Source organism: Pan paniscus, chromosome 23 (assembly GCF_029289425.2).
Source record: "Pan paniscus chromosome 23, NHGRI_mPanPan1-v2.0_pri, whole genome shotgun sequence".
In the NCBI taxonomy this organism is placed as follows: Eukaryota; Metazoa; Chordata; class Mammalia; order Primates; family Hominidae; genus Pan; species Pan paniscus.
Window position 1 is genome coordinate 50,601,104 of NC_085927.1, and position 22,416 is coordinate 50,623,519.

General features: G+C 41.2%; 1 protein-coding gene and 1 pseudogene across 1 annotated transcript in view; both read right to left on the reverse strand.

Moving 5' to 3' along the window:
* Nucleotides 1-219: 219 nt before the first annotated feature.
* SLC25A17 (solute carrier family 25 member 17) overlaps nucleotides 220-22,416 on the reverse strand; it is a 48,970-nt gene continuing 26,773 nt past the window's right edge. Inside the window, exons 5-9 of the mRNA XM_003814613.5 lie at nucleotides 8,811-8,927; nucleotides 7,036-7,181; nucleotides 6,848-6,943; nucleotides 4,075-4,157; nucleotides 220-1,119 (exon numbers count right to left, since the gene is read on the reverse strand). Coding sequence (XP_003814661.1) covers nucleotides 972-1,119; nucleotides 4,075-4,157; nucleotides 6,848-6,943; nucleotides 7,036-7,181; nucleotides 8,811-8,927 — 590 coding nt within the window. The 3' untranslated portion in view covers nucleotides 220-971. The remainder of the gene's footprint in view (nucleotides 1,120-4,074; nucleotides 4,158-6,847; nucleotides 6,944-7,035; nucleotides 7,182-8,810; nucleotides 8,928-22,416) is intronic.
* LOC129394995 (riboflavin kinase-like) lies at nucleotides 18,370-22,411 on the reverse strand (annotated as a pseudogene).

Sequence of the window (22,416 nt, forward strand, 5' to 3'; positions counted from 1 at the left end):
ATGGACCACACTGAGCAATAGGACTCTAAGGGAGGTTTCCAAATGAAATAACCTCAACCAGATGTTTATTTTCAAAATATACAGCCTACACCAAGTTTATAAAGGGAGATAATATCCAGACCTCAACAAGATATCTGCTCCCCTTCTCATTTTTGTGATTTTTCCCATCTGGTTGCAAACTCAACGTAATACCTTAATAAAGAGCAATTTTCAAGAATATTTTTGTGCTGACCATTTATTGGGACTTGACTGACCAGGGCTTGTAAGGATGGACACAAAACTTCAAGTCTTTCGTAATGAAAGGATTGATTCAAAATAAATATTCTAAAAATTATGTCAAACACTAATGAATAAGTGACATTTACAAATAGTTTATAAGAGAATCATTTGGGATGAACAATTTTCATTTCACAAAATAAATAGCTCATATCCAAAAAAGACACCTCTCCTTAAGCAGGGAAGAAAAAGCCCAACAAAAATCAAGTCATGCCCGTGGCACAGCCCTAATGTTAGTTTTAGGGAGGAAAACACCAACACTGAGACATACAAAAGTATTTGAGGAGAATTACATGTTATTAAATTTGTCCTAGAACCTGGGGGAGAGTTCAGGGAAAGAGAACAGCTGGTATACTTAAGAAAGATTTAAATAGAAAACATTACACATGAGAGCAAAATAGTCCATTTCTCTTAAGAAAACCAATAAACACTCACAAACTTTCATTTTTAGGTTTTCAGCAATGTTTTTTTCACATTAGTCCAACTGCCACCCCAAAATCCAACCAGCCAGCATGACAATTAAGGTGACAACAGGTCCAGTTGGCCATACTCCCTGTGCACCCTTGGATGCTTTTCAAGCCAATGAGGGTAACATTTGTGGTGGCAGGAGCCAGAGTCAAGGGAGAATCACTTCTCTTCACTCAGGAGGAAACCTCCCTCTTGTGCATCTTCGGAATTTTTCATGGGAAGGCGTCTCAGTGTTTGTGCGCACGCTTCAGCCCCATAACTGTGAAGGTGGCAGCTGTCAGTTTCTCATAAACAAGGAACATGAGAGCAGCAGTGAGGACTGTCTGCAGCAGTTTGGCTTCAAGGCCTTTGTAGAGTCCCATTATTCCAAAACGTCTAAAGGGAAAGAGGTTTGAAAAAACAGAAGTCAGCTCCTGCATCAGAGAACATGCTACCTAGATAGCTACTTTGATAAGAACAAGCAATGGAGGTTTTAGATTTCAACACAGACTTCTGTTGTCAAAGTACTTTCCTTTTTTTGAGACGGAGTCTCGCTCTGTCGCCCAGGCTGGAGTGCAGTGGCGCGATCTCGGCTCACTGCAAGCTCCGCCTCCCGAGTTCATGCCATTCTCCTGCTTCAGCCTCCCTAGCAGCTGGGACTAGAGGCACCCGCCACCACACCAGGCTAATTTTTTTTTGTATTTTTAGTGGAGATGGGGTTTCACCATGTTAGCCAGGATGGTCTCGATCCCCTGACCTCGTGATCTGCCCGCCTCAGCCTCCCAAAGTGCTGGGATTACAGGTGTGAGCCACCGTGCCCGGCCCTAGTTTTTGTTTCTTACAAATAATGTCTTAAATTTGGAAGCAAGCTACGAGTCCATCAACAGATAAATGGATAAAGAAAATGTGGTACTTATACAAAATGCAGTACTATTCAGCCATCAGAAAGAATGAGAGTTTGTTGTTTGTAACAACATGGATGGAACTGGAGGTCATTCTGCTAAGTGAAACAAACCAGGCACAGAAAGACAAATATCGCATGTTCTCACTTATTTGAGGGACCTAAAAATCAAAACAATTGAACTCATGGAGATAAAGGTAGAAGGATGGTTACCAGAGACTACTGGGAAGAGTAGTGGCGGGGGGAAGGTGGGGATGGTTAATAGGTACAAAAATAGATAGTTTGAATAAGACCTAGTATTTGCTAGCACAACAGGTGACTATAGTCAATAATAATTTAATTGTACATTTAAAAATAACTAAAAGAGTATAATAGGACTGTTTGTAACAAAAAGAATAAATGTTTGAGAGGATAGATACCCCATTTTCCATGATGTGATTATTATGCTTTGCATGCCTGTATCAAAACATCTCACATACCTCAAAAATATATACCTACTATGTACCCACAAAAATCAAAAATTAAAAAATTAAAAAAAAAACAAAGCCATTATTAACATTTGTATACAAGCTTTTGTGTAGACATATGCCTTCATTTCTCTTGGGTAAATACCCTGAAGTGGATGGCTGGGTCCTATAATAGGTGTGGTATATAAACATTTTTAAACAAAATGCCAAATTGCCTTCCAAAGCAGCTGTACCATTCTATATTCCCACCAGCAGCATAAGAAAGTAAGTTCTGGTTGCTCCAACATCCCTCCCAATACTTGATATAGTGAGTATTTATTTTTTACTTTATACATATTCTTTGTCTTTTATTTTATTTTATTTTTTGATAGAAGGTCTCACTCTGTTGCTCAGGCTAGAGTGCAGTGGCACAATCACAGCTCACTGCAGCCTCGACCTCCTGGGTTCAAGCAATCCTTCCACCTCAGCCTCCTGGGTAGCTGGGACTACAGGCAGGCACCAGCATGCCTAGCTAATTTTTTATTTGTGTAGAGACAGGGTCTCACTATGTTGCCCAGGCCAGTATCAAACTCCTGAGCTAAAGCGATCTGCCTGCCTTGGCCTCCCAAAGTGCTGGGATTATAGGTCTGAGCCACCACGCCCAGCCTAATTTTGTCTTTTAGTCCCTTGAATGTTCTTTTTTTTTTTATTTTTTTTATACAAGGTCTTGCCTCTTTAGCCCAGGCTGGAGTACAGTGGTGCCATCATAGCTCAGTACAGCCTCAATCTGCCGGGCTCAAGTGAATCTCCTGCCTCAGCCTTGTGTGTAGCTGTGATTACAGGTTTGTGCCACATGCTTGGCTAATTTTGTAAATATTTTTTGTAGAGACAGGGTCTCACTACTTTGCCCAGGCTGGTCTTGAACTCCTGGCCTCAAGCCATCCTCCTGTCTCAGCCTTCCAAAGTATTGGGATTACAGGCATGAGCCACTTTGCCTGGCTGCATATTTTATTTTAATAATAAATTTATTTTCAAAGTATCTTGTATCTAGGAACAGTAATAAAGTTATAAGAGCTTTTGCTTCAAAGGAGGTCCCTGACTTATCTGACTTCACTAAATGTCAGTTTCTTTAAATGAAACAGGAAATGACAATAGTTCTTAACTCACAGAGCTACTGTTAGGATTGACAAGGCTGGGCGCGGTGGCTCACACCTGTAATCCCAGCACTTTGGGAGGCTGAGAAGGGCAGATCACGAGGTCAGGAGATCAAGACCATCCTGGCAAACACAGTGAAACCCCATCTCTACTAAAAAATACAAAAAATTAGCCAGGCGTGGTGGCAGGCGCCTGTAGTCCCAGCTACTTGGGAGGCTGAGGCAGGAGAATGGTGTGAACCCAGGAGGTGGAGCTTGCCGTGAGCAAAGATAGCGCCACTGCACTCCAGCCCGGGCAACAGAGCGAGACTCTGTCTCCAAAAAAAAAAAAAAAAAAAAAAAAAAAAGGATTGAGATTACCTATGTGTAGCCTCTAGCTCAGTGTCTGCCACATGGCAAACCACTGAAAATGTTAGCTACTCTTACCACCACCACCATCATCATTATCATCATCATCATCACTATTATCACTTTTTCCACTGCCCCCTCCCTTCTCCAGTACTCCTATTCTATAGGCAGATGTTATATTGCTAAGAGGCATCATAGGATATGCCACTGATGAAAGCACACTCAGGGTGACTGAAGTATAGAAGGGTTCTCTTTCTGAAGGAGTTCTGAATATTTGTAACTAACAAAGAATAAGAACCTGAACTTTTCCATAATTTCCCAAAATGCTGTCATACTGTACTAGGCTCCTAAAATGGGAAATGTCTAAGCACAGCAAGCAAGGGAAAGGTTTTGGAGGTTGCCACCACCAAGGCAGTAGTGTGAGAGAGGGAAATGCAACCCCTCCCTGGCAGAGATGGCTGCTGAAGGAGAGCACGGAATGTGAGGCATCTACAAAGCTCACCTTACTCGTTGGTGAAGAAGATAGAGAATATTCCGAAGACTTCCCAATGTTCTGTTTTCTGGGTTTAGTCTATGACGCCCAAACTGAGGAAAGAGGGAAAAAAAACAAAAGTACTGTTGCTGCTTTTTAAAATCGTCATTTTTACCTGGGGAGGATATTATGTTGGAGTAGTATCTTATAGCATACATTAATAAATTTATCCAATTAGTACCATAGATTTCATTAATCCTGTATTTTTCAACTGAGTGAAATATTTCAATCAAATAAGTGAAAATAAGAAAAATTTTTCCCTTTTTTTTTTTTTTTTGAGACATCTTCTCACTCTGTCACCCAGGCTGGAGTGCAATGGCACAATTTTGGCTCACTGCAACCTCCACCTCCCAGGTTCAAGTGATTCTCCTGCCTCAGCCTCCCGAGTAGTTGGGATTATAGACATGTACCACCACGCCCGGCTAATTTTTGTATTTTTAGCAGAGATGTGGTTTCACCATGTTGGCCAGGCTGGTCTCGAATTCCTGACCTCAAATGATCCACCCACCTCGGCCTCCCGAAGTTCTGGGATTACAGGCATGAGCCACCATGTCCGGCCTAAGAAAAATTTTTCAATGAAGCAAGAATAATAATTTTCATTTTATAGAGAGGTATAGGGAAAATTCTACCTCAAAAGAAAAAAATATGCCCAGGATGATGATTTAGATATTGATGGTAATAACTTCCACTTCTTTAAGAAATTCTGAGAAATGAATCATTTAGAACATCTGCAGTCTAAGCTCTTCACATTATGTGTTTACATTATAAAAGTGTTCAAATACATTTATAAGGATGCTACTGAATTCCCTTATGTTAAGTACCAATTTTAAAATAATATATTAGTAAAAATGCTTTTAACAGAAGGTACTAATTTTTCTGAACTGGAATATTCTCACTACCACCCCTATTTTATCTAGCAACAAGCCTTTTGAAATTTTTCTCCAAAACAGATCTTGAATCTGTCCTCATCCTACCCCTCTCCTCTCCAGTGCCACCACCGTGGTCCAGGCCACCATCCTCTCTTGCCTGTATTACTGAAATGGCCTCCTACTAGATTGCCCCTGGCTTTCTCTCTTAGCTTTCTGACCAATTCACCACATAACAGCCACAACAGTCTTCTTCAATTGTAAATCACAGCACATATTCCCCAGCTTAAAGCCCTTCCCATCACATATTCTCAGCTTAAAGTGCTGAGGATAAAAATCTACATTCCTCACCTACAGTTTCCCTGCTGCTCTTGCAATCTCACCCTGAGCCACGCTACTGCCATAGAGGCCTTCTTTCAGTCCCTAGGATGCACCAAATTATTAGTACATTGATATGGTTTGGCTGTGTCCCCATCCAAATCTCACCTTGAATTGTAATAATCCCCACAAGTCAAGGGCAGGGCCAGGTGGAGATAACTGAATCATGGGGGTGGTTTCCCCTATACTGTTCTTGTGGTAGTGAATAAGTCTCATGAGATCTGATGGTTTTATAGGAGGAGTTCCCCCTGCACTTGTCCTTGCTGCCGCCATGTGAAGAAGGACATGTTTGCTTCGCCTTCCACCATGATTGTAAGTTTCCTGAGGCCCCCCAGCCATGCTGAAATGTGAGCCAATTAAACCTCTTTCCTTTATAAATTACCCAGTCTCAGGCAGTCCTTTAGAGCAGCATGAGAATGGACTAACACACACATCATGCTCCCCCTGCCTGGAATGCACTTTCCTCCACTCTGCCCCGCTAGGGCCTTACCCTCCTTGGCATCTTGATTTAAATATTCCTTCTCAAAGAAGCACACCTCCAATCATGCTATCTAAGAAGAGCCCCACCATGCCCCTCTCCAGTAAATAATTTCCTTTATAGTTCTTTTTTCAATTTGTAATTACCAATTTATTTTGCTTGTTTACCTGTTCATTCTCTCTTCCACTAGCTCCATAAGGGCAGGGATTATGACTTTTATTTACCACTGCATGCCCAGGTCCTCCCACAGTGTGGATGCTTAGTAAATATTTGAATGGATAAATAACTGAATGAAATAAAAAACAGAAGTTTGAGAGTGCTTCAGAAAAGCTAAATCATTCATTTCTCCTGAGTGAACTAAAGGAATTAACCTCTGACTTTGTAAAGGATAATCCCTGCTGGGGCACCAAACCAATCAACTTGAATGAGAAGGAATCAAACTTCTGCTTTCCTGAGGTCTTTAAGGAACTTGTCTCCACATCTGTGTTTTCTGAGACATTATGTTACCTAAGAAATTACAAATGCAAACTTCATTCTAAACCAATGACAGCCAGCCTAGTTAAGCAGAATATCAAACAAATGAAAAAATGGGGGCCAGGCACAATGATTCATGCCTATAATCCCAGCACTTTGGAAGGCCAAGGTGGGAGGATCGCTTGAGTCCAGGACTTTGAGACAAGCCTGGAAAACATGGTGAGACCCCATCTTCACACAAAAAAATTTTAAATTAGCTGGACAAGGTGGTGTATGTAGTCTCAGCTACTTGGGCAGCTGAGGCAGGAGGACTGCTTGAACCTAGGAGGTCGAGGGTATAGAGACCCATGGTGCACCATGGTACTCCAACCTGGGTGACAGAGGGAGATCCTGTCTCAAAAAAAGAAAAGAAAAGAAAAAAACAGATAGGGAATATTCTGGTATACCAACTAAGTGCTTTATTGCTTTATTAACATTGTTTTAAATCAAGAGACCACATGTATTCGAATGCTGTTTGACTAAATGCGAAGAGAACTCCAGCACTCACCCTCAGAATTGACTGTACCGTCTGCAGGGGATAGGTCACCGTGGTGGCAATCGCTTTGGCTACTGCACCAATGATGAACACATCCAAGGAAGAAAGCTGGAAAGCAAAGGAAGAACAAACCATATCAATCAAGTCAACAAGAAGGTGTCAGACAGAATTATTTTACTGCTTTCAAAATCAGGGATTACCTTCATCCGTTTCTTTAAAAGCTGCCGTTTTAAACCTTCATAAAACATGAACTGGATGGCAGGATTGAAGACCAACAGCAATGAGGGAAATGTGCCATTCCATAAAGCCGAGATTCCTTCATCGCGAATGATCTGATGAAAAGCATCTAAGCAAGAAATCAGGGACTTTTGAAAAGCATGATCACAATCCCCCAACTAGAGAAGACAACATGAATTCTGTTGAAATGTACCCAGAACACAAACCATACTGGTTCTATAAAGATTTCCTTCTTGCAGCCGGTTGCAATGGCTCTTGCCTGTAGTCCCAGCACTTTGGGAGGCCGAGGCGGGTGGATCACGAGGTCAGGAGTTTGAGACCAGCCCAGCCAGCATGGTGAAACCCTGTCTCTACTAAAAATACAAAAATTAGCTAGGTGTGGCGGTGCATACCTGTAATCTCAGCTACTTGGGGGGCTGAGGCAGGAGAATTGCTTGAACCCAGGAGGCAGAGGTTGCAGTGAGCCAAGATTGTGCCACTGCACTCCAGCCTGGGTGACAGAGCAAGACTCCATTTCAAAAAAAAAAAGATTTCTTTCTTGCAATGATAGTTTGGGGGCAAGTTTATCAGTTAATTACTTTTTGATAATCAGACATTGACAGTCACCAAGTTATTGAGAGACCAACTTCAATCACAGGCAACTGTTCCTGATGATCGAATCCTCCTAAGTCATTATCACCATCACTGGGAATTCTGGATTACACAGAACTGTGAACTGAGCCCACATATTTCACAAAAAAGTCCAGCACAAGAAAAGATAAGATCGTTTCCTAGAATTTATTATACAGGATTTGACTTTTAAAAACCACTATTTCACTACAAAGATTGATATATGGGAAAGGAGAACCTGGCAATGCGGTACTATTGAAAGGCAGAAGCTCAAAGATATCAGATACCAATCTGGTGTCTATCCAAAGACAACACTAGAATAAAAAAGTATAGATCATTCTTCAAAAATATTCATTCCCTCCCATTGATACTCCTTGGGAGCAGCATACTTCTCTACCCCTTGTCTTGGGCTTGGCTATGTGATGTGCTTTGGCCACTGGGATGTCAGCAGACAAGGTGCCAACAGGGTTGAAAGGTGTTTATACCATTGGGTGTGTCCTCTTGACCTTTTGCCATCACAATGAGAAGAATATGCTCATGCTGGTCCCAGAAAGAGGAGAGCCATGTGAACTGAGACTGTCAGGCTACGGTCAGCCTAGATGAGCCAAATCCACGTCAATCCACAAACGTGTTAAAAAGAAATGCTACTGATGGATGCCGAGATTTGAGGTTGTCTGTTATGCAGCTTTTATTTTTTTTAAATTATACTTTAAGTTCTAGGGGACATGTGCACAACGTGCAGGTTTGTTACATATGTATACATGTGCCATGTCGGTTTGCTGCACCCATTAACTCATCATTTACATTAGGTAAAAGCAATGGCAACAAAAGCCAAAATAGACAAATGGGATCTAATTAAACTAAAGAGCTTCTGCACAGCAAAAGAAACTACCGTCAGAGTGAACAGGCAACGTACAGAATGGGAGAAAATTTTTACAATCTACCCATCTGACAAAGGGCTAATATCCAGAATCAACAAAGAACTTAAACAAATTTACAAGAAAAAAAATCAAACAAACCCATCAAAAAGTGGGCAAAGGATATGTTATGTAGCTTTATGTGGCAACATATTCCAGATACAAAGAAGGAAGAAAACCCTTAAATAGGAATTCAGCAAAGAGATACTTACCAATGATACCTTTGTAGTTTGTTGGTACAATGTCTTCATTCCTAAATTTTGCCCCTTGCAGCTTCAGTCTGGTGTTTACCACCCAGAGTGGAGTTGTTAGCAACACATTAACCACTCCTTTAACAAGAAAGATGGAGAGAAAAAGGGAAAGCAAAATGTCAGCTTTTAAGCTTTGCTGCTTTAAAGCTACATACCAATATTCCATTTATATCTCTGTCACTGACCTCTTAGGAGACCTAAGGTAAGGTGTCTCTTTGTGCCAGGGTACAACACAAGCCACTACTGTTAGAAGCGATTTGGAAGCTTTGCTGATAGCAAAATGGCTGGCGGCAGCAGCTCTCCAGATGAAGAGCAATAAGTTCCCTCATTTGTACAATAGGCAATCTATTTGTCAATTTATATACCATTCAAAGTAGCAATTTTGATATAGCTTTAAATATAATTTTAACGTAACAGCTTTAGAGATGAGAGTGGCTTACAGCTAACATGCTAGGTCCATGACAATATCAGATAAAACACACAATTTACAACTCTTACTTAAGTAGCTCACACGGTTTGAAGTGAGTATGGATATGGTACAATGAGTGACAGGAGGGGGAAAGGTGGTGACATTTAAAAGTGCCTTAACAGAGACTAGAAGCTCGCTGAAGAGTTCCTCCTTGCTGAGAGCATTAGGATAGGCAGGCAGCAAGCATCAGGTAAGTGTCACAGAACACCTGAAACAGCTTCACAAGCATCATGATCCTTACAAGCTTAAGGATGGGGATCTTGGCCCCCCAAGGTTGCCTCAGAGTAGAACAATACAATGAGCCAGGTGCTTCTTTTTTGAAAACATATGATCCCAATTTAACACCATCTTGAGATATTAAAATATTCCTCACCAGTCCTGAAATGATTAAAAAAAAATACCAGATAGAATTGTAACAATGTGCCTGACACATGGTATATACTTTATAAACATTTGTTAAATAAATAGTGGAAAAAATGAAGCAATGAACAAACTCAGTAAAAAAGCACACATCCAACTGTCTGGCTCTAGTCAAGATCTGAAGAACCAAGAGAAAAAATCCTAAGGAAGAGAAGTCTTTTACTAAAATCCATTTAAAGATAATTGAAGAAATAAAGTTTTGATTTAAGGTATCTCAAAATATTATATATAGGAAATACAGTCTAACCAAGGATAAACTTGACAAACAAAACAGCCAAGAGATTCAAATTCAATTTTTTCATTGGTTGCATACAGTTGTTAAAGATATTTTGCTGCCTATCTCTAAGGAGCATTATGAGAGCACATTTCTCAAAATAAAAGACATCACCTAATAATTTTATCAGTCGTATTTGTTATATTTTTATAGATTCACATAACATTAAGGAGTCATCTTTATAACTTAAAAGGCTCATACATTGTCACTGGAGGCATTGCCTATAATCTAAAAAACCCTTAGTTACAGATTCTTGCTAGTCTCATTTTTTCAAAAGCACCCATGCCCCAGAGGCCAGTATAGAGGGATATTAACACATTCCTGTTTGCCTAGATTTTAGAATGTATTCCTATTCAATGCAATGCACACTTCACTTAACAGAGAAAAACCAACAGCCAGAAAAATCAGACTAGAAAGTGCTATTGAGCAGTCTACTGCATTTGTTTTAAGAGAAAAGGAGGACAGGCGAGCTCAGGACCAGAGATCACAAGCTTCCACAGATACCGTAGAAAGGTATAGTGCACCCATCTTTCTAAACAAGTGAAATATGTTGCCTGTTAAATAAATTCTTCAGAAATAAAAATTTTCTTCATTTAAGAGGTAGGCACATACAAAAACACTTAGGAGGCAATGCAGCTAAGATTAAGATCTAACCATTCTTTAAAATTCTGCTTTCATACCCAGTGTGGTGGCTCATGCCTGTAATCTCAGCACTTTGAGAGGCTGATATGGGAGGATCACTTGAGCCTAGGGGTTCAATAGCAGCCTGGGCAAAAGAGGGAGACTCCATCTCTAATAAAAATATTAAAAATTAGCCAGGCAGGGTGGCACACTCCTGTGGTTCCAGCTACTCAAGAGGCTGAAGTGGGAAGATTGCTTCAGCCCAGGAGGTTGAGGCTGCAGTGAGCTGTGATCATGCCACTGCACTCCAGAGCTGGGCAACAGAGTGAGACCTTTTCTTATTAAAAAAAGAAAAAAGAAAAAAAAAACCTGCTTTCATATCCCCATTATTAACACAAGCAGAAAGACTAAAAGGATTCTTTTTTTTTTTTTTTTTTGAGATGGAGTCTCGCTCTTTCGCCCAGGCCGGAGTGCAGTGGTTCTATCTCGGCTCACTGCAAGCTCCACCTCCCCGGCTCACACCATTCTCCTGCCTCAGCCTCCCGAGTAGCCAGGACTACAGGCGCCCGCCACCGCGCCCGACTAATTTTTTGTATTTTTAGTAGAGACGGGGTTTCACCGTGTTAGCCAGGATGGTCTCGATCTCCTGACCTTGTGATCCGCCCGCCTCGGCCTCTCAAAGTGCTGGGATTACAGATGTGAGCCACCGCACCCGGCCTAAAAGGATTCTTCTAAAGGACAACCTCAAGTACAAAAATGTACCACATTACTTAAATAACAGATTATAAGGTCCTTGTAAGAACATTTGGTATTTCAAAGCTTTTTATCTGAGAAGTTCAAGTACTTTTTTTCACTCTCTAAGCCAAAATAGATGGAGGAGTATTTTTTAACCAGTATAATTTTATGAGTTCTGAGAGAAGCTACTCAAAATACTTGAGAATCCAAAGCTTTACTAAAACTTGCAACCTATATCATCAAGCAAAGGTCAGCATTCCACTGAGAGAAGCATGCCACAAACCATTCGTGAGTACCAATTCCAACTCCTGACAGGCCCAAAGGATAAAGAAAATTGTCTGCTTTTTTATAAGCCCGTGTAACTCTTCTGCCAGTTCCGGCCGGGTGCGGTTGCTCACGCCTGGAATCCCAGCACTTTGGGAGGCTGAGGCGGGTGGATCACAAGGTCAGGAGTTAGAGACCAGCCTGGAATCCCAGCACTTTGGGAGGCTGAGGCGGGTGGATCACAAGGTCAGGAGTTAGAGACCAGCCTGGCCAACACGGCGAAACCCTGTTTCTACTAAAAATACAAAAATTAGCCGGGCATGGTGGCGGGCGCCTGCAGTCCCACCTACTCAGGAGGCTGAGGCAGGAGAATCGCTTGAACCCGGAAGGTGGAGGTTGCAGTGAGCCGAGATCGCACTACTGCACTCCAGCCTGGGTGTCAGAGCGAGACTCCATCTCAAAACAACAACAACAACAACAACAACAACAACGACAACTCTTCCGCCAGTTCCAAGCTGTGGATGCTACTTTAGCTCTAAAGTAGAAATACAAATTAATACTTTACCTACCAAAGGGCAGAAGACTGTTTTTTTTTTCTAATTCTAATGTCTATAATTCTATTTTCTTTCTTTCTTTTATGTAACAAATCATTTACAAGAAAGAATAAACCAAAATTAAGAGATGAATAACAGTAATTGAACACACTAAAATTATTCACTAAATCAAGGAACAATTAGAACACAGCTATTTACTCCTGAAATCTTGAAAACAAATAGTTTTATCAGCAGTGAGTCTCCTTTGTTATGGAGAGAAAACACAAACGAAGTAGGCTAATTGGGTATGCACTTCTGGAAAATATGTGCAATGACCATGGATATAAGAAAATGGCAAAACAAAGGCACAAATCTAACAAATCTCACTTGACTCCGTAGGAAGGAATGAAACTTCACACACAACAGGAACAAACCTGTCTTGCCAGATTTAAGGCCAGAGGGCAGGAAATACATTTTGAACTATCACAACAATGATAATACCTTTGGCATTCAGTAAGAGTTATTGCTAAAAATTCCAATTTCATAAAAATAAGTGTCTCTTCATTTATCTGTTAAGGTTCTGTTCCCACATTATTCCCCAAGATATGAAGCTTTATAGGCTTGTTTTTCTGGGAAAATACAATAAATAATAAATTTATAAGTTTCAAGAAGAATTTGAAGAGCAACAACGCTGTTCCTAGTTCTCCTTAGAGATGATACAACTCATTTCTACAGTGATTATAATACTCACAGCAGGAAGAAAGCTGTTATAATTATTATAAAAATATGTACATATTAAGATATAAAAACTTGTTACGAAGAGAAGTTTAAAACTCACAAAAGTAATTTTCAAGGAACTCTCAACCTTCAGAAAAAGAGAAGACCTACAATCAGAGAATCTCACAATTACAAAGGATTGTAAAATTCTTTAACCCAGAGTCTCCCAACTGTGACAGTACTAATATTTTGGGGTGGAAAATTATTTGTTGTGTGTGTATGTGGGCTCTTGTGTAGGATGATTAGCAGTCTCCCTGGCCTCTACCCACTAGATGCCACATTTGACCCTGTGGGTCAAAATCAGCCTCAGTGGAGAACCACTAACCTAATCCAATCACCAAGTGATTATTCCTTTTATTCTTTACAATTTCAAAACACAGGAATTCACTTTCACACCTGTTTTATTCCATTAGCTGTTACAATTATTTATTTTATTTTGTTTTGTTTTTTTGAGACATGGTCTTGCTGCAGCCTCCTACTCCTGGGCTCAAGTGATCCTCCCTCCTTAGCCTCCCAAGTAGCTGGGATTATAGGCACATGCTGGCTAATTTATTTTTAATTTTTTACCATTCCCAGCACTGAAGTTAAAATATGTAGAGACAGCTTTAATTTGAATTAACACCATACTATCTAAAATGGTACCTCTTTTTTTCTTTTTTGGAGATGGAGTCTCGCTCTGTCTCCCAGGCTGGAGTGCAGTGGCTCGATCTCCGCTCACTGCAACCTCCGCCTCCTGGGTTCAAGTGATTCTCCTACCTCAGCCTCCCAAGTAGCTGGGATGACAGGTGCCCGCTACCACACCCAGATAATTTTTGTATTTTTAGTAGACAGGGGGTTTCGCCATGTTGGCCAGGTTGGTCTCAAACTCCTGACCTCGGTAATCCACCCGCCTCGGCCTCTCAAAGTGTTGGGATTACAGGCATGAGCCACCGCGCCCGGCCAGTGGTACCTCTTTCTAATCCTCAGTACTCTCTATCCCTTCTCTGCTTAAATTTTGTCTGTAACCTTATCCTCTAACATACTATGTATTTTCCTTGTTTATTATCTATCTTACAATATTAGATTGTAAGCTTCATGAGGACAGAGATTTTCATTTTTTATTTACTGCCATATCCTTAGCATCTAGAACTGGATTTAGCACATACTAGACACCCAATATATATTTGATGAACAAACCATGATGAATAAATGGCTTGTGGGAAAGGGTATATACTTTTTCTTTATTGTCCAAGCGAACTAAGCCAGGATCACAATATATTTACTTATCCTAAAGTATACAAAAAGTCATTTTGGAATTGCTAACTCATACGTTTGCAGGGGGAGAAAACATATGTACTAAGTTTCATCTTTGTTTCTAGTTGCTTTAAGAAGGCAGATTTAATATCAATAAAAATAAATATTCTTTTTATTTTTTTAAATATTCAGCTGGGAGCAGTGGCTAATACCTGTAATCCTAGCACTTTGGAAGGTCGAGGCAGAAGAATCGCTTGAGGCCAGGGGTTTGAAACCAGCCTGGGCAACACAGAAAGACCCCCATCTGTACAAAAAATAAAAAAAAAATTAGCTGGGTGTGGTGGCATCCCTGTAGTCCTAGCTACTTGGGAGGCCGAGGCAGGGGGATCTCTTGAGCCCAGGAGTTGGAGGCTGCAGTGAACTATGACTGCACCACTGTACTCCAGTGCCCGGATGACAGAGCAAGACCCTGTCTCAACAACAACAACAACAACAACAACAAAAAAGGAAAGGAAAAAAAATAACCTTGAAGGTTTCTCAGTATATAGTGAACTATAACCTATCTGGATCTTGTGCCAATCATAGAGTTTCAGCCAATCACAGGCAGCCAACTGTTCAAATAAGGTAAACAAGTGGTAACTAATCTGGCTGTTTCTGTACCTCACTTCTGACTTCTATATGTCACTTTCCTTTTTCTGTCCATAAATATTCTACCATGTGACAGCTCCAGAGTCACTCTGACCTTCTGGTTCTGAGGGCTGCCCAATTTGTGAATTGTTCTTTGCTTGATCAAACTCTGTTAGGCCAGGCATGGTGGCTCACGCCTGTAATCCCAACACTTTAGGAGGCTGACGCAGGTGGATCACCTTAGGTCAGGAGTTCGAGATCAGCCTGGCCAACAGAGTGAAACCCCGTCTCTACTAAAAATACAAAAATTAGCTGGGCATGATGGCTTGCGCCTGTAGTCCCAGCTACTTGGGAGGCTGAGACAGGAAAATCTCTTGAACCTGGGAGGCGGAGGTTGCAGTGAGCGGAGATCGCGCCACTGCACTCCAGCCTGGGCGACAGAGTGAGACTCCTTCTCAAAAAAACAAAAAAAAAGCTCTGTTAAACATAATTTGTCTAAAGTTTATCATTTAACAGTGGCCATTTAGGGAAAAACCTAAAAGGAGGCAAAGGAGTCATCCACATGGTTACCAGGCAGAGGTCATAGCAGGTACACAGGCAGACACATGCCAGGAGTGTTTAGGCTGGAGAAAAGAAGTCAGGGTGGCTGCAGCAGTGTAAGTAAAGAGAATAGGACGGCCGGGTTAAACAGGCTTTGCAGGACAAGGTAAGGACTTTGGCTTTTCCCCTGAGTGAGATGGGAAGCAACTGGAAGGCTCTGAACAGAGAAATGACATGATCTCATTCACTTTTTAAAATTTTTTTCTAAGAGACAGGGTCTCACTCTGAACAACTCCTGAATAGCTAGGTCTACAAGTGCATGCCACCATGCCCTGCTAATTTTTTTTTTTTTTTTGTAGAAATGAGGTCTTGCTATGGTGCCCAGGCTGTCTTAAACTCCTGGCCTCAAGCGATTCTCTCACCTTAGCCTCCCAAACTGCTGGGATTATTGACATGAGCCACTGTACCCAGCCCTCATTCATGTTTTAACATGATCACACTGGCTGCTGTGCTGAGTACAGACTGAAGGAGACTAAGGAGAAAGTGACAGATCAGTTAGGAGGTTCTGGCTGGGCACAGTGGCTCACGCCTGTAATCCCAGCACTTTGGGAGGCCAAGGCAGGCAGCTCACTTGAGGTCAGGAGTTTGAGACCAGCCTGGCCAATGTGGTGAAACTCCGTCCCACAAAAATACAAAAAATTAGCTGGGCATGGTGGTGTGTGCTTGTAATCCCAGCTACTAGAGAGGCTGAGGCAGGAGAATTGCTTGAACCCGGGTGGCAGAGGTTGCAGTGAGCCAAGATTGTGCCACTGCACTCCAGCCTGGGTGACAAAGTGAGACCCTGTGGCCAAAAAAAAAAAAAAAAAAAAAGTAGGAGGCTCTGGAGATAATTCCAGAAAGATTTGATGATGGTGGTTGGGACTGAGGTGCTGGTGGAGAGGAAAGTACGGTTACTTCGCAGTATCTTAGGGGAAGTGGATCCAGGACCCCCTTGGATATCAAGATCCCCAGATGCTCCAGTCCCTGATATAAAATGACACAAGTATTTGCATGTAACCTACATACAACCTCCCATACACTTTAATCTCTAGATTACTTATAATACAATGTAAAGGCTATGTAGATAGTTGTTATACTGTATTGTTTAGGGAATAATGACAAGAAAAAAAAGTCTACATGTTCAGTATAGATGCAACTACCCTCTTCTTTTTCCCCAAATACTTTCAATCCACAGTTGGCCGAATCCACAGATGTGGAACCCACGGATGAGGGCCGATTGTAGTTGAATTCTGGGTATCATAAGAAGAAAGCTTTGCTCATGGATTGGAGGTGGGGTCAGAGAGAAGGAAGATATATTCAAGATTTTTGGTGGAGCAACTGGAAGACCAGAGCTGCCATTTAGTAAAATGGAGAAGACTCCAGGAGGAGCAGTATTTTAAATTTAATTCATTCACTCAACGTTTAATAAGTACCTTCTATGTACTAGGCAGTGTGCTAAGACACTGGGGATATGGAAATAACAAAAATGTAATCTCTGCCTTTAAGGAGCTTACTGTCTAGCAAAAGATGAAGAAGAATATGCAGACTTATTGTTAGACAATAAACACTAAGACAGAGGTAGATGCCATGTTGGAGCACATAGAAAGGGCACCTAACCCAGAATAAAACCTAGGGGTGGTGGGTACAGGAAACAAGGAAAGATTCCTGAAGAAGAGGTAGCTGAGAATAAAGGGATGAATGGGAGTTAATAAGATGAAATAAGCAGTAAGACTGTTGTCAGACAGACCACAGTTGCTGTAGAGGAATGGGGTTACTACATGGCTTGGTACAGTCAAAGACTCACAGTTTGGCATGGAAGTACAGCCATACCATAATGCTTTCCCTACAGTAACAGATGCAACTGGCATAAGCAGATTTGAGAATAAACAGTTCACTCTTGGTAAGCGTAAAGCTCAGTTACTAGAAGTGGAAGAGCACAGGCATCCTAGCGAGTAGCCTACCTGTTACAAGGGCTCAGCGTGCTGTGGTGTCTGCAGTCAAGATCAGTAAAGATCAAGCTTGAGGTAATTTGTATCACAGCAGATAAGATATGTCAGGCTTTTATCCTATAAAAGTATACCAGCAGGAGTCTGGTATACTGAAGGTGCCAAGCTGCATGCAAGGAACAGATACTGAAAGCTTTTAAGCAGGGATAAAACAGACTTAGAGTTTCAGAATAGCAGTTCTTGACAGTTTTCTTTTCTTCTTTTTTTTTAGACTTGAAAAACACTTATTTTACTGTCTTTGACAACAACAACAACAACAACAACAAAGATAGGCAGGGAAAGTCTAGAGGACTTAGAATTGAACCAGCTCCATACAAAAATGAAGATGGTATAATGATGTGATTCAAAGAAAATGACTAAAACAAAATTTTACAAACATCTTTGTAGGTTTATGATAAACTGTCAACCTTCCATTTAATGCATTTACTTTTGTTTTATTTATAGAGATGGGGTCTCGCTATGTTGCCGAGATTGGTCTTGAACTCTGGAGCTCAAGCAATCCACCCACCTTGGCCTCCCAAAGTGCTGGGATTACAGGCGTGAGCCACTGCACTTGGCCTTAATCTGTTTACTTTTATAAGCCTTCTCTATTTAGAAGTACGCACTATACAAGTACATACATGCTGGTATTTTACCATGAAAATTTTACTTTTCATCACAAACTAGTGACTTGCCTTTTTACCCATACTTATACACATGTAATACCTTCCTAGTGGTACATCTTAATCAATATATATTTTTTAAATCTTGATTTTTAAATGAATCTTTTTGGTGCTATGACATGATGGGCTTAATTTAACAGATGAAGCATGATATGGTAACTACATTGTACTGTTTAAACTAATTCACAGGTGTAGGAAAATGTTTGATTTTTGAAATATAACCAAGATGAGGCTGGACAATAATAAACACTGGGCCGGGCGTTGCGGCTCATGCCTATAATCCCAGCACTTTGGGAGGCCAAGGCAGACAGATCACGAGGTCAGGAGTTCGAGACCAGCCTGACCAACATGGTGAAACTCCATATCTACTAAAAATACAAAAATTAGCCAGGCGTGGTGGTGTGCGCCTGTAATTCCAGCTACTCAGGAGGCTGAGGCAGCAGAATCACTTGAACCTGGGAGGCAGAGGTCACAGTGAGCCAAGATCACGCCACTGCACTCCAGCCTGGGAGAGAGAGCGAGAGTCCATCTCAAAAACTTAAAATAAAATAAAATCAAAACAAAACACTGAAATACTGGAAGACAGTGAATGAATAAATAATATGATTTTTCATCAGTGGCCATTCATTATTTTGCTTTTAGAAACCTGGAAGAAATTGTCTTCTTTGAGTTTCAAATGTTCTGGTAAATCTAGTCATTTCTTAGCTTCCTCAAAAATCACCTTGAATTGCTGAAATAAGTGACTCTCATGAATCAAAGTTCTTTTCTGGTCTGAGGTAGCCAACAATGGCCACATTCAGGATTTCCCCATAGAAGTGCTCTTTGAAGGTATGCATGGTATGTGTTTCCATGGACTTCTTCGTATTCTCATAGTATGGGTTCCATCCTATGCCCACCACCATCTTCTGACCATCTCTACTTCCAGCACTGGCCCAACCATAATAAATGCCACTGGATATATCGGCTGGCAGATTATCTACCACTTGCTCAGGAAAATTAGCTGTGGGGGATGCCCAGCTGCTTGTAGCCACGGCCGAAGCCCCATACCACTTGGTCCCGGCAGGAGTATGACAGATGCTTCGTAATGCAGTCTGCTCGAGGCATGGGCTGCAGCCCAGTCCCTGCGTCCTACAGAGCCACCGTCCACGCGGTGCCTGGACCCCGGACCAGCCACGGGGTGGGAAGGGGCGTGAGCTCTGTCTGCCGCGGGGGTGCACCAGGGGCCCGACGATGCCGATGACACGCCACGGAGGATCCCTGATGCCAGCGACTCAGGAGCTGGGTCTCCCGACCATTTTCATTTTCTTTCTTTCCTTCTTTCCCTACCTTTTAAAATATTTTGTTTGTTTGTTTGTTTGTTTATTTAGAGGTAGAGTTTCCCTCTTGTTGCCCAGGCTGGAGTGCAGTGGTGTGATCTTGGCTCACTGCAACCTCTGCCTGCCAGGTTCAAACAATTCTCCTGCCTCAGTCTCCCAAGTAGGTGGAATTACAGGCACCTGCTACCACACCTGGCTAATTTTTTGTATTTTCAGTAAAGGTGGGGTTTCACCATGTAGGCTAGGCTGTTCTCGAACTCCTGACCTCAGGTGATACACCCGCCTCAGCCTCTCAAAGTGCTGGGATTACAGGCATGAGCCACTGCGCCTGGTCTAAAATTTATTTTTTATAGAGATGGGGTCTTGCTTTGTTGCCCAGGCTGGTCTCAAACTGCGGGCTCAAGTGATCCTCCTGCCTTGACCTCCCAAACTGCTGGGATTACAGGGGTGAGCCACCACACCTGGCCTTGGACCATTTTCTGACAAGACAACAGATGATGCTCACAGTCAACACAGAGCCGTAGACTCTCCTATGTGTCAACTGTAATCCTACCCCCTTCTCACACACTGAAGAAAACACTTTAGGCTGGGCGCGGTGGCTCACGCCTGTAATCCCAGCACTTTGGGAGGCCGAGGCAGGCAGATCACCTGAGGTCAGGAGTTCGAGACCAGCCTGGCCAACATGGTGAAACCCTATCTTTACTAAAAATATAAAAAATTAGCTGGGCATGGTGGTGGGTGCCTGTAATCCCAGCTACTCAGGTGGCTGAGGTAGGAAAATTGCTTGAACCCAGGAGGTGGAGGTTGCAGCGATCCAAGATTATGCCATTGCACTCCAGCCTGGGCAACAGAGTGAGACACAATCTCAAAAAAAAAAAAAAAAAAAAAAGTGGAAGAGTGAACTTTAAAGTTAAAATACAACAATTAAGGTTAGTAGGCTATTTATTATATGTGTTACTTTAACTGACTTTTTAAAATTGAGCCCTGAAAAAAAAAAGAAAAAAATTGTTCATGAGCCCTGAAAAAAAAATTTTAAACAAGTGGAAAAAAGTAAAAAATGAAAGCTAACTGCCCTACTATACCAGTCCAGCTGTGTTAGGTATGGGGGAGTCTGCTGTAATCCTAAATTGCGCTAAGAGTTAGAAAGATGAACAGGACAGAGAGAGTAACACAGGGGTGGTATACATCTGGTGGGTAATGGGATGGCAGACACAGCAAATAAACCGCTTTGGACAATTTAAAAAGCAAAAGATTTCAACATATAGTCCATGAATTAGAAGTTTCATGGAAAGTTATATGAGTTACTCCCTGTAAGTTATAATCTTTCAAATGCAAATACATATAAACTAATCTAAAATGATTAAAATCAAAGTATTACAAATAACTGGTCTCAAGTATAGAAGATCCCACTAGATTGCCATTTGTTGTAATTTATGTAAAAAACAAGTCTTTTTCTGTACAGGAACTATTCTAATTTTTTTCCCCAAGTGAACAAATCTCAAACTTGAGTTCTTTGAGTCGTGATACTCTTTGAAAACTACTCTCCTAGAAAGGCTGCAAAACTGTGCAAAGTGGGTTCATGAGGAAGACCTCAAAGGGAAGATCAGACTATAGTGCAATAGTCCAGGTGAGCAATGATAAGGTTTGATTTGGGGAAATGGCTATGGATATGGAGAAGAGGAAATGGATCCAAGAGATAGTGAGGAGACAGACCAGTGGTTCTTGATGGCCAAGCAGATGTGGAGGGTGGGAAGGCACGAAGAGCCTGTGATGACTCCTAGACTTCTATCCTGAGTTATTTATCCAAAATTCAACCTCTCTCCCCTTCTCTCTAAGCACATGGCTGGTTCCTCTGGCCACCAGCCTCCATCCTGAAGCTATCTAGGAGCCCACCAATAGTAACTTTATTAGCCTAAACTCAGGGATAGTTCAAAGGGGCTCATTAGGAATAACAAAAGATACTACCACTCAGGAAATTCCAATGGTTTTAGGAACTGTGCCAGGAACCAGGGACAAAGGCCACATACATTTTTTATTATACCACATACAGACATCCTACAACTTCAGAGCAAAAAAATGTAATAACCTGATTAAAAAATAGACAAAGAACCAGAACAGACATTTCTGCAAAGATAATATACAAATGGCCAACAAACATATGAAAAGTGATGTTCAGCATCACTAATCATCAGAGAAATGCAAATCAAAGCCACAGTGAGATATCACCTCATACCCATTAGGATGGCTACTATCATAAAACAGAAAGTAAGTGTTAGTGAGAATGTGGAAAAATGGGAACTTCTGTGTACTGTTGGTGGGATTATAAATGTTACAGTGTTATGGAAAACAGTATGGAGGTTCCCGAGAAAACTGAACAGAATTCCAAATGATCCAGCAATCCCACTTCTGGGTATATATCCAGAAGAATGGAAAGCAGGCTCTCAAAGAGAGAGCTACACATCCATTTTCATAGCACTATTCACAACAGCCAAAAGATGGAAGCAACTTAAGTGCCTATTAACAGATGAATGGATAAACAGAATGTGATATATACATATAATGGAATATTATTCAGTCATAAAAAAGTAAGGAAGTCATGTCACATGCTATATGGCATGGATGAAAGTAGAAGACATTATACTAAGTGAAGTAAGCCAGTCACAAAAAAAACAAGTAGTGTATGATTCGACTTATATCAAGTATCTAAAGTAGTCAAATTCTTAGAAACCGAAAGTAGAATGGTGGTTACTAAGGGGCTCAGGGAAAGGGAAAAGGGGAGTTTAATGAGAATAGAATCAGGTCTGCAATATGCAAAAGTACTGGAGATTTGTTTCATAACATTGTGAACATGTTTAACACTACTGACCTTACACTTAAAATTAACATGGTAAATTTTATGTCACGTTTTTTAACACAATTAAAAAAAAAAAAAACCAAGTTGCAAAACTGGCTATATTCTTTGTAAGCATTACTTTGGGCTAAGTAACCTCTTAGAGGATATAAAACCACAAGGTAAATATAAAAACATTTTATACCCAGAAAACCTTGTTA